This window comes from Sinohyriopsis cumingii, unplaced genomic scaffold, assembly GCF_028554795.1.
Source record: "Sinohyriopsis cumingii isolate HCF-2022 unplaced genomic scaffold, ASM2855479v2 utg002136l, whole genome shotgun sequence".
NCBI classification, from domain to species: Eukaryota; Metazoa; Mollusca; class Bivalvia; order Unionida; family Unionidae; genus Sinohyriopsis; species Sinohyriopsis cumingii.
Genome location: NW_028316138.1, coordinates 575755 through 589690, shown reverse-complemented (window position 1 = coordinate 589690; position 13936 = coordinate 575755). Strand labels below are relative to the sequence as shown.

General features: G+C 35.7%; 1 protein-coding gene across 2 annotated transcripts in view; it reads left to right on the top strand.

Moving 5' to 3' along the window:
* Nucleotides 1-13936, top strand: part of LOC149771050 (voltage-gated potassium channel subunit beta-2-like) — a 251185-nt gene that overhangs the window by 197177 nt on the left and 40072 nt on the right. For both annotated transcript variants that reach the window (XM_089948905.1, XM_089948906.1), the window contains 4 exons: nucleotides 5061-5181; nucleotides 6063-6157; nucleotides 8060-8180; nucleotides 12221-12309. In XM_089948905.1, the coding sequence (XP_089805031.1) occupies nucleotides 5061-5181; nucleotides 6063-6157; nucleotides 8060-8180; nucleotides 12221-12309 (426 nt within the window). The remainder of the gene's footprint in view (nucleotides 1-5060; nucleotides 5182-6062; nucleotides 6158-8059; nucleotides 8181-12220; nucleotides 12310-13936) is intronic.

The following is a 13936-nucleotide window of genomic DNA, read 5'->3' as shown; positions in this document are numbered from 1 at the left end:
AAACAACCTTATATCTATACTGACTGAACCGGTTTTATGATATATCAATTATTATATTGAAAGAAGATCTAGATAAAATGAAGGAACAGCATCTTTTCTACACAACACAGTTGCCTCCAACATCTCTGCCAAGTATTTGTTTTCAGCTACCATCTTATTGAACAATTGACCCAAGTTACATGCTAAGTCAACAAAATGAATTCAGCACACAGAAGGTGGGGCTAAATATGAGTTGCCTGAGAATTTCCAACCAGGTTAATCTAATTGCAATTTATGTTCCTTTATCCTTCCCAAATCTTGTAGTATTCAAAGTAGATTGCATTCAAAACATTAAAAGAAATATTTTAAAGTGATTGTTTCAAATAATCTAGTCTTTCTTAGCACCCATCTCCACTTTGTACTGTTTTGTGACTCCTGCATTCATATACATATAACATTCTGCTTTGATCAGTATATTTCAGTGACTTGTTTTTTAAAGGCTGTGCAATTGCGCTTTATTTTGGAGAATTTGTTTTTGAAACCTGTTGCAACTTAAGTTTGTATAGCTTTCTTTGGAATAAATGAAACATCATTTGTTAATTTCATTGTTTTAAATGACTGATCATCTGTTTGTAAAGAGTTATAAAAGTATATTTTTAAAATTTTAATTGATTTTTAACACAGATTGAAAAGGATAGTCGTTCCATGTTTAATATAAAAATATTCACCGCTTATTAATTTTGGTTTGGAGAACTTTAGTACCTCAAAGCCTATGGCATAAGGTTTTTGTCTGTTACTAAGCATATTCGTTTATTCCTCTTCAAATAATAAGAAAATTTATATATTTAGCTCATGATGTCTTTTTACCTTGAAAGGACAGTCAAAATTTGAAAAGGAATGTAACTTAATTAAGATTCTAGTAGTTTTTTATTTGCATAGGAGTCAGTTTCTGATGAACAATGAATCTCAACATTGAACACTACAATCCTGTGCTGTCTGATGGTTGGTATGGGTTTAATGCCATTTTTCAGTACACGATAGGCTATACATGGTGGCTAGTATATTTAGTGGCAGGTGGACCCTATATCAACATTAGAATTTGGCACAGATAGAAACAACCAAACTCAGCATGCAGAGAAGTTCAGACTTTAATGTTGCCTTCGATTGCATTCCAAAATCACATTAATATGAAGATTATAAGCCCTACTACTTCCAAATCCCTATCCCCCAAACCAAAAGTCACCTTTTCTGTCCCTAAAATATAGAACAAGGGCAATAACTCTTGCCCATTACCTGCTCTTGCTGTCCAAAGGTTGTGCTAGTTTAAGCTTTTGTTTGTAAAATGAAAAAAACTCCCAAAACCAAGTGGGTATTTCTGCTTTTTTCATTCCATACATGGAAGATTTTGTTCATTTTTTGTTTTTTGTTTTTAAATTTAATTTTGACCATAATTACGTGATTTTTGTACACCTATTTTGACTTATTTTCTGTTTTCTGTGATGACATGGCTACATTGTATTTGAACTTATTAAAGTTTATGTTAATGTGCACACTATTTATTTATCACCACTGGTATAGCATGTCTCTCTGACATTTGTAACACAGTTAACTATGCATTACTTTTTTCTGTTTCTTACTTTGTCCTTTCAGAATTAACAATGATGAAAATGTATGCTAAATGCAAGGTTTCTCATTCCTCAAGTTTCTCATATACAGAAGTTTACGTCATTGGCAGTGTGCAGTAGGTGTGTCAGTCGGTTGGAGAAAACATGGTTGTTAGTTCAAAGGAAAACTGCAAGAAGCAGAATGAAGTGAGAAATCAAAGGACCAAGAGTACTGATGTTTTTTGGCCAGTTTTTCTGGGACACTGTTATTTCTGGAAAATTTGGATACTTTGTGGAAGTTTCTGTCCAATTCTAGGCAGCTCAGGTGGCATAAATCTACCCACATATCCAAGCATGGTTGTTGGACCTGTATGTCCAGGCATATAGGACTTTTAAATGACTTGAATGAGCCATTCTGTCTAGCTGCATCTCAGTATTGATGCTGACTTGGCTGCCAACCGTACCATCCAGCTGTCCAGTGCTTGATCCATACTGTCCGGCCACATCTCAGATCAGATGCCTCTTGGTTACCAACTGTACAATCCCGCCATCTGACTCGATTCATACTGTTCAGCTGCACCACAGTCTTGACTGCCATCTGTACAGTCCAGCTGTCTGGCTCTTGATCCATACTGTTCAGTGATGATATGGTTTCCTTTACATATTCTATGCTTCATCAAGTTGAGCCATGGAATGTTAACATTAACAGGGATTTTATTGATAGATCCTTCCATCTTTCTAACATTACCATTTCTCTGGCAGTTCAGCCGTCTACACTGCCATCCATATGCCCAACCCTCATACTAGCTGTTTTTGTTTTTGACAAGTTGTCAGTACTGATTTGATGACTACATCCTGTGGATACAGCTTGCCATCATGTCCTACCCTCATGGATGATACAGTATTAGAGATGTCAACCATGCTTTGCCAATGCCTCTGGGAATATATTATATGGCTATCAATTTTGATCCCATCGAAGAATACCCACACAGTGAATGTGGGGACAAATCTGGTGTTCAGGCTCTGATCCCACAATTGGGCAGACTGAGTATAATTTTAAGGTGGCAGTTAAATTATGGTGTGTTGCTGTTTTCCACCACCCACTTCTACACCAACATAAAAGGGTTACGACCTTGGTTGTTTTTTGACAAAGATGAAATTTTCCCCATCTCCTCTCTTTCCCACAAATGGGAAAAATCTAGGAATTTGCTGAGAGTCTGCCAAGACCAGTGACCGTGGCAATTTCAATGCATTTTTTTATTTTGAGAGTCAGCTTCCAGTGATCATTACAGTCTGACTGGTATGAGACTCATACTGACACCTTCATCTCAGATCCCCCAGCATTAGACAAGAACTACTGCAGTAAGTCTTACTTTGCCTGTTTCTATACAGTGGGTAGATATATTCTGAACACCACCTCAATGCTCGTTTGCAATACAGTTGCCCTGTCTTCATTGATAGACTAGGTGTATCTGGCGATTTTTCAGGCTTGCTAACAAGACAGTCAATGCACATCCTGCCCCGATCCTGCAAACCTCTCTTTGGATTGCCACTGCTGTTTGTTGGCAAGTTATAGCACTTGTCAAGGCAGGCAACCCAAGAACTGCCCCTTTATCTCTCTTTGCAGCAAGCATCACCTTATTCGTCATCTCCTATTCATCCTCATTGACGTGATGATTGGAGACAAGAATAAACAAGATTATTTGCTGCTCATTTCAGAAGCTAGCTGTGATCCCAGTCCCAATCCTATGCATGAAGACACTCTGGTAATATGACTCGTCTGGATGATCCATATTGTCTTAGAGGGTCTTATTATTTAATTTTCTCACTCACCTCACCCTGGTATGTATTTTCCACCATCATCCAGTCTGAATCATCATCTTCACAGAATCCATTTCCAACACAAAATGGATCACAATCATGGAGTTCCTGCAACTCTTCAGTTGGTTCCTGCAACAGTGGTGGATCTTACCCCACTAGTCTGCCTCTATATGTGCCTGTTGCAGATGACCTTGCTGTCTCAAGGACATCCCACTTGCATGCCATTCAATTACAAGAAAAGTGTTAAAAGTTAGTATCATTCCTGGACCAGTGATGCAACAAATGGAATATCTCTTGAATAGCCACACACATGTGTCCATGTGTACAAACACCAACACCTGGTTGAGCAACCAGTCTGCAACTAGACTTTGACACTGTCAGGGACCAGTGGGGTCCAGATGACACAGGTCTCTACATCAATCTCTTATACCTCTGCATAGATGTAGAGACAAATGTATCCTAAATAATTATAGAAGGATTAGTGTGCTACCTGTACTAAATAAGGTTTTCACTTTTGATCTTAATTAAGAGGATTATAGAATTATCTGAACCAAAATATGCACATGGTGATCTATGTTTTTCAGAGAAGAATATAGTACTATAGATAAGATATTTTTTTAACATGCACTCATATGGAAATATCTTTGAAAATGCAATGGTGGATTCTATTGTACATTCATATATTTTGAGAAGACATTTGTTAGATTAAATAGATAAGTTGTATGGCATAAATGTCAAAAATTTAAAATGAGCAGTAAATTAAAGCAGTATAAATAGATATGAAGGCTTGTGTTAGGACCATAAAAGGACAAACAGATGCCTGCAGCTGTTATTTTGATGTATGTTATGGTTCCTTTCTGTTACCATTACTCTTCATTATTTTGATATGTCTTTCAAAGTACATATTGACATAATAATACTGTTTGTTTTGTTATATGCTGTTATTTATTTATTCTTGCTGAAACACCATTTGAAATGCAGCATTTTATCTTAGATTCTTTTGCAAGCTTAGAGGCAGTTATCGGAATGTTAGGGTCAGTTTGGGTAGATACAATCACTCTCCATACCATGAAAGTCTGTTTTGCTAAAGTGACATTGAAATGGAATACCACTTTGTTTGCAGGTGTAGAGCTATTGAACAGCTTCATAAACAGTATTTACCTAAATATCTTTTTAAACTTCAAAGGATAAGCTAGACAGCGAATTTTATTTGGATTGTAAGAGGTCAAAAAGATCACATTATTGATCTGGCTACAAATATGCAGACAACACACCTGTGAAGAGATGGAATTTTATGAAAACTAGCGTAACCTGAAAGAAGTAATTAGAGTGGTTACCTCCCTTGTATCTCTGGAGTACTTCAGACAATAGTCATTTTATAGAAAATGTACATAAAAAATGATTATCAAAAGTAATAGCTTAAATACTTTTCCGATGTATTAATCAATCTATTGTTAAGAGTTAAAGAGTAGAAAAAACTTAGCATTTGTAATATAGATAACATGCAATTAAAGGTATATTTGCATTTGTTTTAATAAACAGAGGAACATGACTTTTAATATCTTGTAAGTTATTTTCATCCCAAATTTAGAGTCCGTTTAATGCAGTTTTACTTGAATTCCCAGTCATGTATATTGTTAATGCTTTGATTAACAGGAAGCCTACTCTGTTGCCAGACAGTTTAATCTTATCCCGCCAGTAGCAGAACAAACAGAATACCATTTGTTCCAACGAGAGAAAGTTGAACTCCAGATGCCAGAATTGTACCACAAAATAGGTAAATGTGATTCTCTTTTCTTCAAGTATCACATTTTAAAAAGCAATCCCTCCAACTTGTATTCAAAACTTGAACAAAATGTACCTCTACTGTTTCTGCTGTGATCAAGAGACTTAGATTGTTTCATATAAATATAGCCTAACTGCCCCCAGGCATGCCACATTGCAAAAGGCTGGATCAGTGGATGTATACCAGTCAGTTACCCCTTAAATATTCAGTGTGACCTACATTTTTTGCTATGGTAGCCTTTGTAAATATTTGTGTTACATTTGATTTCTCTTGTACCATGATTGGTATAGCTGTAAAACATCGGAAGATGCAGCAAAATGAGCTGAAATCTTTATTTTCAGAATGAATCACTAGGATCTATTTGTAGCTTTTGCCCTGGAGGGATTTGTCATAGACATGGTATGATGTCCACTCTTCTGTACCAAGAATAGACTGTGTTTCTAATCAAAGCCATTTTTCTTTAAAAGTCAATGCAAACATCAAAACTCATTCTAAACCTACCAGAGAAATATTATACTAAGAGTGGTTACTCCCCTTTATATAGTAAATCTATGTAGTATCTCAGCCAGCCAATGCATCATGTCAGTTTGCAATGACTCATAAAAGTTAATTATTTCAGTAGTTTCTCAGATAAAGTTTATGATTTTTAAACCAATTTGTTTAAGAGATGAAGAGAAGAAAAGACTTAGAAATGATTTCACATTGCAAGTATTTAGGACAATATTGGTATTTGCTTATGGTTTAAGAAAGGAACATGATTGTGCATTTGAAGTTAGAATGTCTCACAATTTTTCTTGACCCCCATGATCGTGTTACAGGTGATGTCATGTTGAGGTCATATTGTATTTTGTAGACATATTTTTTTAAATCAGGTATTGGCACAATTATATGGTCACCACTAGCAAGTGGTATCCTGACAGGGAAGTATGATGATGGTGTACCCATACACTCCAGGGCTGCACTCAAGGTAAGAAAGAAAGAAAGAAAGAAAGGAAGGAAGGAAGGAACTTATCGATCAATAAAAAAAGTAGATAAGTGCATAAATAATGTGATATTTGAAGTATGGGTATATTAATTTGTACAACTTTTATTGACTATATATGCTTATTATATATATATATATATATATATATATATATGTACTGATCAGTCATAAAACTTTATCACAGTTGAAAATAATAAAACATACATTGCTAGAAATCTAACGGAAATTCTTATAGTCATTATTTTTTAATTTGTTTTAAAAGCTTACCTGAGCATTGATATTACTTTGAAAGTATTGATTGTGCATTTTAAGTTAGAAATCCCAGTGGTTTAAAAGAGATACAGACCATAATAGATTTGTGTCCATAATTACTGTACATATATTAAATGTTTTCATGTGCACTTTCCTTTGAACACCCACTGTAAAGTAGAAAGTTTTGATGTTAAAATGCCATCCATCAGTCAACCTGTCTGCATATTCGTCATGTTACCAGTTTCATGTTCACACTTTAACTTCAATGGTTGTCCATCTACATTTGCCAAACTTACAAAACTTTTTGATCGGATTGCACTTTGATATTTATAATTTTCACTAATTAAGTTTTAGTATGTTTTTCTGTTCATCTGCCCATCCATTACCTACACTTGTTTCCAGATCAAAACTCCAAAACTATAGAAAATGTCTCAGTGAAGTTTGGTACATAGATAAGATAAATGGTGTAGATCTGTGCTTTGTTATCTGTAATTCTCTGTTTTAGTATTTATAACATTTTGAGCTGTCTGCTCTAGTTTCCATCATCTGTCATAGCACTTTTAATTCCAGAGAAATACTCCAAGACTATTAAAGATATCTGTCTGACACTTGGTGCACATATAAAACTGGATGTGCCTATTACTATAAATTTGAGCACATTGGTGGATTGATGTGTGTTTTGCCATTCACAATTTTCCAGTATCAATATTTGTAATGTTTCTATTTGACATGTTCATTCATTCATCCATCATACTTTTTCTAGAACATCACACCAGAGTCATTCAGTTTTCTAGCTGTACCAGAAGAGCTTATAAGATGGTCATATGTTTGTCTGTCTGTCTGTCTGTTTGTTAACACAAGTTTGCTATCAATACTCGTAAACTACAAGGATTACCTTGATACTTGTACACACATTCATCCCAAGGTCTAGTTGGGTCTAAATGATAATGGTGCTGTTCCAGTATTCAGTATGGCCACCACATTGGCTATCTTGAAAATCATGTTATCACAGCTCTTCTTGAATGGATGTCATATTAACATGATTTTCACCAAAATACTTCGTATGATGTAAAGCTGTTCTTCAATGAAAATAGTGCTAATCTGACATCCAATATAACAATCATGGCAGCCATCTTTATGATTTTGTACTGTAGCTACTCTTTCTAAACTGAATGTAATATGATCATGGGGTTACTTTAGAAGACTTCTCATAACTTATTTGGTCCTAGCTGAAAATGGTACTGATGCAGCAGCCATGATGTCAATGTGAATCTCTTGTTACCGCAAATCTACAGAAGTGCAAGGTCATTTTGATATTGGGTCTGCTAATATTTCTGATGATATCCAGTTGGTCTTAACTGTGCCTATCTTCAATCCATTATGTCCACAACAGCAGTCAGTTTGAAAATCTTGTTATTACTGAAAGATATCAGAGATGGTTTTAAGTCTGATATGTGTTGAAAAGAAGAAATAGTCATATCTTGAATTCCAGGAAGTTGTTATATGGCCAGTGAAAGAGAAGTGATTTCCTACTGGATTTCCGTCCCACTTATTTATCATCCCATCTATGGAAATTCATCCTTTTGTTAAATTGGACTTGGAATCAGCCTTTAAAAGCATTCTGTTTTACAGGGTTACAACTGGTTGAAGGACAAAATCCTTGGTGAAGAAGGCAGACGGCAACAAGCTAAACTCAGGGAAGTGGCTGTAATAGCTGACAGGATAGGCTGCTCCATAGCTCAACTTGCCATAGGTAGGACAAATCATTTCTGGGAGTACTTTGTTTTCAACTTGCCATAGGTAGGACAACTCATTTTTGGGATGTTTTTAATTTTCAACTTGCCATAGGTAGGACAAGTCATTTCTGGGATGGTTTCTATTTTCAACTTGCCATAGGTAGGATGACTCATTTCTGGGAGTACCATATTTTCTGTTTACCATAGGTAGAATGACTCATTTCTAGGATGGTTTCTATTTTCAACTTGTGATAGGTAGAATGACTCATTTCTGGGATGGTTTCTATTTTCAGCTTGCCATAGGTAGGTATTACTCATTTCTGGGATTGTTTCTAATTTCAACTTGTGATAGGTAGGACGACTCATTTCTGGGAGTACTTTTTTTCAACTTAACATTGGTAGGATGACTCCATTCTGGGATGGTTTCTATTTTCAACTTGTCATAGGTAGGATTACTCATTTCTGGGATGGTTTCTATTTTCAGCTTGCCATAGGTAGGATGACTCATTTCTTGGAGTACCATATTTTCAACTTGCCATAGGTTGGATGGCTCATTTATGTGATTGTATATATTTTCAACTTGCCATTGGTAGGATGAGCCATTTTCTGGGATGGTTTTTATTTTCAACTTGACATACCGTATTTACCGTATATGTTGGGACACCGTATTTGTTGGGACACCATAAATTAATTTTAAAAGTAATTTTTTTGTCCACCGTATGTTCTGGGACACATCGTTTTTTTCGAGTCGTAAGTTGTGGGACATCTTTTAAATCATTCGAAAATTGAATGTCGGAAATTGCACTCCAGCTGAAATTTTATTTTAAAAAATATAAAACTGTGTACTCGAGATAAAACTCTTTAATCCACTGCAGCATAATCTCATCAACACAACCCTTCTCCTGCACACGTACGATCTATTCTTTTGGTACATGAATATATTTTTTAGCTTTCTCATACTGTGAAAAATTGTTAGAGGCAGACACCACATGAAGCGGAAACTACAAGGACAAAAGTCCGATTTTTTTCAAATCTGCACTAGTCTTGCTAATTCTCACACTTTTGATGCCCATCTTATTGTCAGTCCATCCAAGAATGCGATCAAAGTATTCTAGAGTTTCATCCATGTTAATGATCATATTGTCAGCGAAATGATCTGGTTCTCTTCTAGCCTTCACGAATTCATCACGTGATTTTATTTTCTCCACATCTTTTGGATGATGCAGGCTCATCGATGTTCGCACACGAAGCACTCTATTGTGTAACTTTAAAAACTGTTCCATTGTTTCACTTTATTTTCAAAATTTTCGTGAATAGTGCTGAAAAGGAACCAAAGTTAGCTTCCATGTCTCGGCCGTCTTTGTATATTCAGAGCTAAAAAATAACAAAATCGGCACACTTAAAAGAATCCATAGTTGGCTTCCGAGGTCAGCTTGCTTTGCAATAAAATAACCTTTGTATTGATATCCTTTAAAAAGAAATTGGCTTCCGAGTCCAAATTCGGCTTCTGACGTCGGCTTGCTTTGTAATAAAAATAACCTTTGTCTTTGATGTTCTGTCGGTAAGTTCAAAGAAGAAGTTTACTGCTGGCTGCCAGTTGTGTTTATTTACCACCAGGGCTTATATATGCTTGGCATCTGTAGTAATAATTAATACAAAGGTGCACTGGTGTCTGTGGGTAAATAGTAGTGGTACTTTTGTAATCCGATCCGGCGAAAAGATTGTCACTTGCACTCAAGTGAATGTGTTTTCAAATAACAATTTTTATTTGCCAGATACTGTCATACAGTACACCTGGATATAAATTAATCTTGGCTATTTTGCACCTAACACCGTGCCATGCATGAATGGCAGTTGCCTTCAATATATTGGTTGATTATTTCCCTCTCATTTGCAAAATCGTTTGCTTCTCTTCTGGCCTTCACGAATTCATCACATGATTTTATTTTCTTCAAATATTTCTGGGTCATAGACATCTGTGCACAAAGCACTATATTGTGTCACTTTAAAATTTGCTCCATTATTTTCAATTAATTTTCAAAATTCCCATGAATACAGTTGAAAATGAACACAAGTTTACTTCCATATCTCGGCCATCTTTGTATATTCAAAAAAAAAATAAAAAATTGGCTCACTTCACAGAATCCATAGTCAGCTTCCGATGTCGGCTTGTTTTGCAATAAAATAACCTTTGTATTGATATCCTTTACAAAAAAAAAAGTAACCAAAGTCGGCTTCTGAGATCGGCTTGCTTTGTAATAAAAATAACCTTTTGTCTTTGATGTCCTGTTGGTAGGTTCAAAGAAGCAGTTAACTACTTGCTGCCAGTTGTGTTTATTCACCACCAGAGCTTCTTTGTGCTTCGCATATGTGGTTACAATTAATACAAAGGAGCATTGATGTCTGCCGGTAAATAGTAAGGATAATTTTGTAACCCAAGCTGGTGAAAAGATTATCACTTGCACTCAAGTGAATGTGTTTTCAAATGACGATTTTTATTTGCGACATACTGTCATACAGTAGACCTGGATATAATTCAGTCTTGATTATTTTCCACCCAACACCATGTCATGCGTGTATGGCATCTTAAAGATATCAGTTTACTAAATTCCTTTTGTTCGTGATTTTGTTGGCTCGTTTTCAGTCGGATAACATGTTCAAACCTTTGAGCACAACCACACATAATTGTTTTTCAATATTCATGTCAATGAACAACGTGGTGTGTGGTATCGGACGTAATTGATACACGCTAAAGTATGGAAGCCTATGCCACTTATACGGATTTCGTGGAAATATTTTATTCTTTAATGCTCATGTTGAAAAAAGGAATAAATGATAACAACACAAGGTTAATTTCTTTGTTTTTATTGTCAAATAAGCGTTTTATTTATCTATTTTATTGCAGCGTGCTGGGGGGGGGGCAAGCACAAATGCAATACAAATTTATTTCGTTTCTTAAGTCTTGGGACATATGACCAAAGTAAAAAAAATGTTTCACCATAAGTTCTGGGACAGGGAAAAAAATAATTATTTTATCGTGTCCCAACATATGCGGTAAATATGGTAGGTAGAATGACTCATTTCTATTATTGATTCTATGTTCAACATGCCATAGGTGGATGACTTATTTCTGGGATGGTTTCTATTTTCAATGTGACATTGGTAGGATGACTCATTTCTGGGATTGTTTCTATTTTCAACTTGCCATAGGTAGGATTACTCATTTATTTAATGGTTTCTACTTTCAGCTTGCCATAGGTAGGATTACTCATTTCTGGGATTGTTTATATTTTCAGCTTGCCATAGGTAGGATGAATCACTTCTGGGATGGTTTCTAATTTCAGCTTACCATTGGTAGGACAGCTCATTTCTGGGATTGTTTGTCTTTTCACACAAATATACTAGATGAATTATTTTTGTTATTTGTCACAAGCTTGTATTTTAATATTACTTATCCACAATTGTAATAAACTTAATCAAATTTCCGTTTTGTTCCATTTTGTATAGCTTATACAGCACTCATTATATCCATCGGAGTCTAAAGTATATTTGTTCTGTTTATGTTAGCAACAGATTGGTACATATCAGGACGTTAACACAGTCAGAGCAATGGTGCTATGTTCCTACTGACCTAAACCCAGCAGATCTTGCAGCTTACCTGATGTGTATGACACATGGTTGCCAGGGCTAGCATTACTTTTGCGTGACAACAGCACACTGACAACTGCAGCGGACCCTTTTGAACTTGTGGACCCTGAATGGGACACAACTTTATAAAAGGAAATGTGTTGTAATGAAGGGTACACTAGTGAATATGTTGCTGTAGCACAAGGGGCATTGCTTTATATAATTATATGTACAGTTTTGAAACTTCAGTGAGATGTCTGAAGCTATATCACTTTATGACATTAATGTCTTGGTCAATCAGCATTGTCAGTTTTCCAGTGGAGTTTGCTGTTCAGAGATTAATTTGAAATATACTGATGATTGTTATGGAATCTTTTTATCATTCATATTCCACTCCACACACTATTGGGAAATTATTTTTTTTTTTTAGCTTGGTGTTTAAAGAATGAAAATGTCCATTCAGTCCTTCTTGGAGCATCAACTGTTGATCAACTATATGAAAATATTCAAGCAATACAGGTAAATTGTACTAAGAATATTTGTACTCAGAAGTAATTGTACTGATTCAGAATGGTCAAACATTCATAAAATAAAAGATTACATAATCTGAAGAAAAAAAATTAAACCAGCCGGAGAATCAAAAATCAGTATTAAGTAGCAGTGAGATCTCTGAGAATACTCATTCCATTGAAAATTATACAATAAGTCTTGATTTGTATTTTCATATTTTTACACAATTACCATTGGACATTAAAGAGCTAAATTTTTACACAAGAGTACTTTGAAGGGACGAGAAAATTACAAGAAATTGAGGCCTCCTTGTCAAGTTTTGTATTTTGGTTGATGTCGTTACTAAGAAACAAGATGGCCGCTATCGCTTAACCGGCTTGAAGCAGGTGTTCCATTTTTTATTGCCGTTTTCATGATATTTGTGCATGTTGCCTGTTTTCATCTACGTTATTGTGTTCATTATGTATTGGCTGTTAAATTCATATGTTTCTTCTTCTCCTTGTTTTGGAAATGAGAACTATTAGACTTTTTCTCAGCTGTCTTGCTCCACTGTTTTTGAACAAACTGCAATCACGTGATACTCGCCAGTCAACCCGTTTATGCTACGATGGACCTTCATTAATTACTTTAAATGATCACTCCTTGGCTCTCCACACTACATTGTGCTCTAGACTAAACGAACTGGGACTACATTCATCATTACCTAAATGTAAACAGTAGTGAAAAAAGAAATGTTTAAAAGCTGGCCGCCGTAGAGCAGGAAGAATGATTCCAGTTATCTCCCTTATTTTGGCTCAACAATTAAAAAAAAAATCGACCACTAATTTAGATAACCTAATTCAAATCCCTATTAATTCGCCAACCTTTGTGTCAACTATCCAGGAGATACCTCTGCATATTGCATTGTTCAATGCCCAGTCAGTAGAACCACCGGAAAAGTGCACAGAAATAGTTAATTTTATCAACGACCAGAATATTGGCATCTTTTTCCTGACAGAAACATGGCTAAAAAAGTCAGGCGATGAGCCCAAGTGTGTGGATCCAACACCCACTGGTTACTCCATCAAGTCATTCCCCCATTAATTCTTGCGGAGGTGGAATTGCTGTCATCACAAAGAACTCTATGATAAAATATCTTAACCACACCACAACATTCATTTTCGACAACACATCGTTGGAACTAGTCCAAAACACACTCACACTGGAGCAAAGGTCAGTCCATTTTTTCTGTCTTCACGGCCCACCTCCTAGTAGAAAAAAAAAAGCTGGCTGACTCTCTCTTTTTGGAGCAGTTTCCGAATCTCGTTTACTATGGAAATTCAATAGGTGGCAACCTGATTATTCTTGGAGATTTCAACTTTCACTTTGAGTGTCCCGGAAACTCAAATACATCAAAACTCGTAGATTCCATTAATGTTTTCAACCTCAAACAGTCAGTTAACCAACCCACCCATAAACATGGTCACATTTTCGACTGGATTCTTCATAGACCTGATGATAACATTCTACGGTCCTCCCTGGTATCCCATGACCTTGCATCAGATCACCTCTGCATTATATGCCATCTTGACGTATCAGTCCCTAACCCTCCACCTTTATCTGCTACTAAGAGAAACCTCCGTATGATAAATAGAAC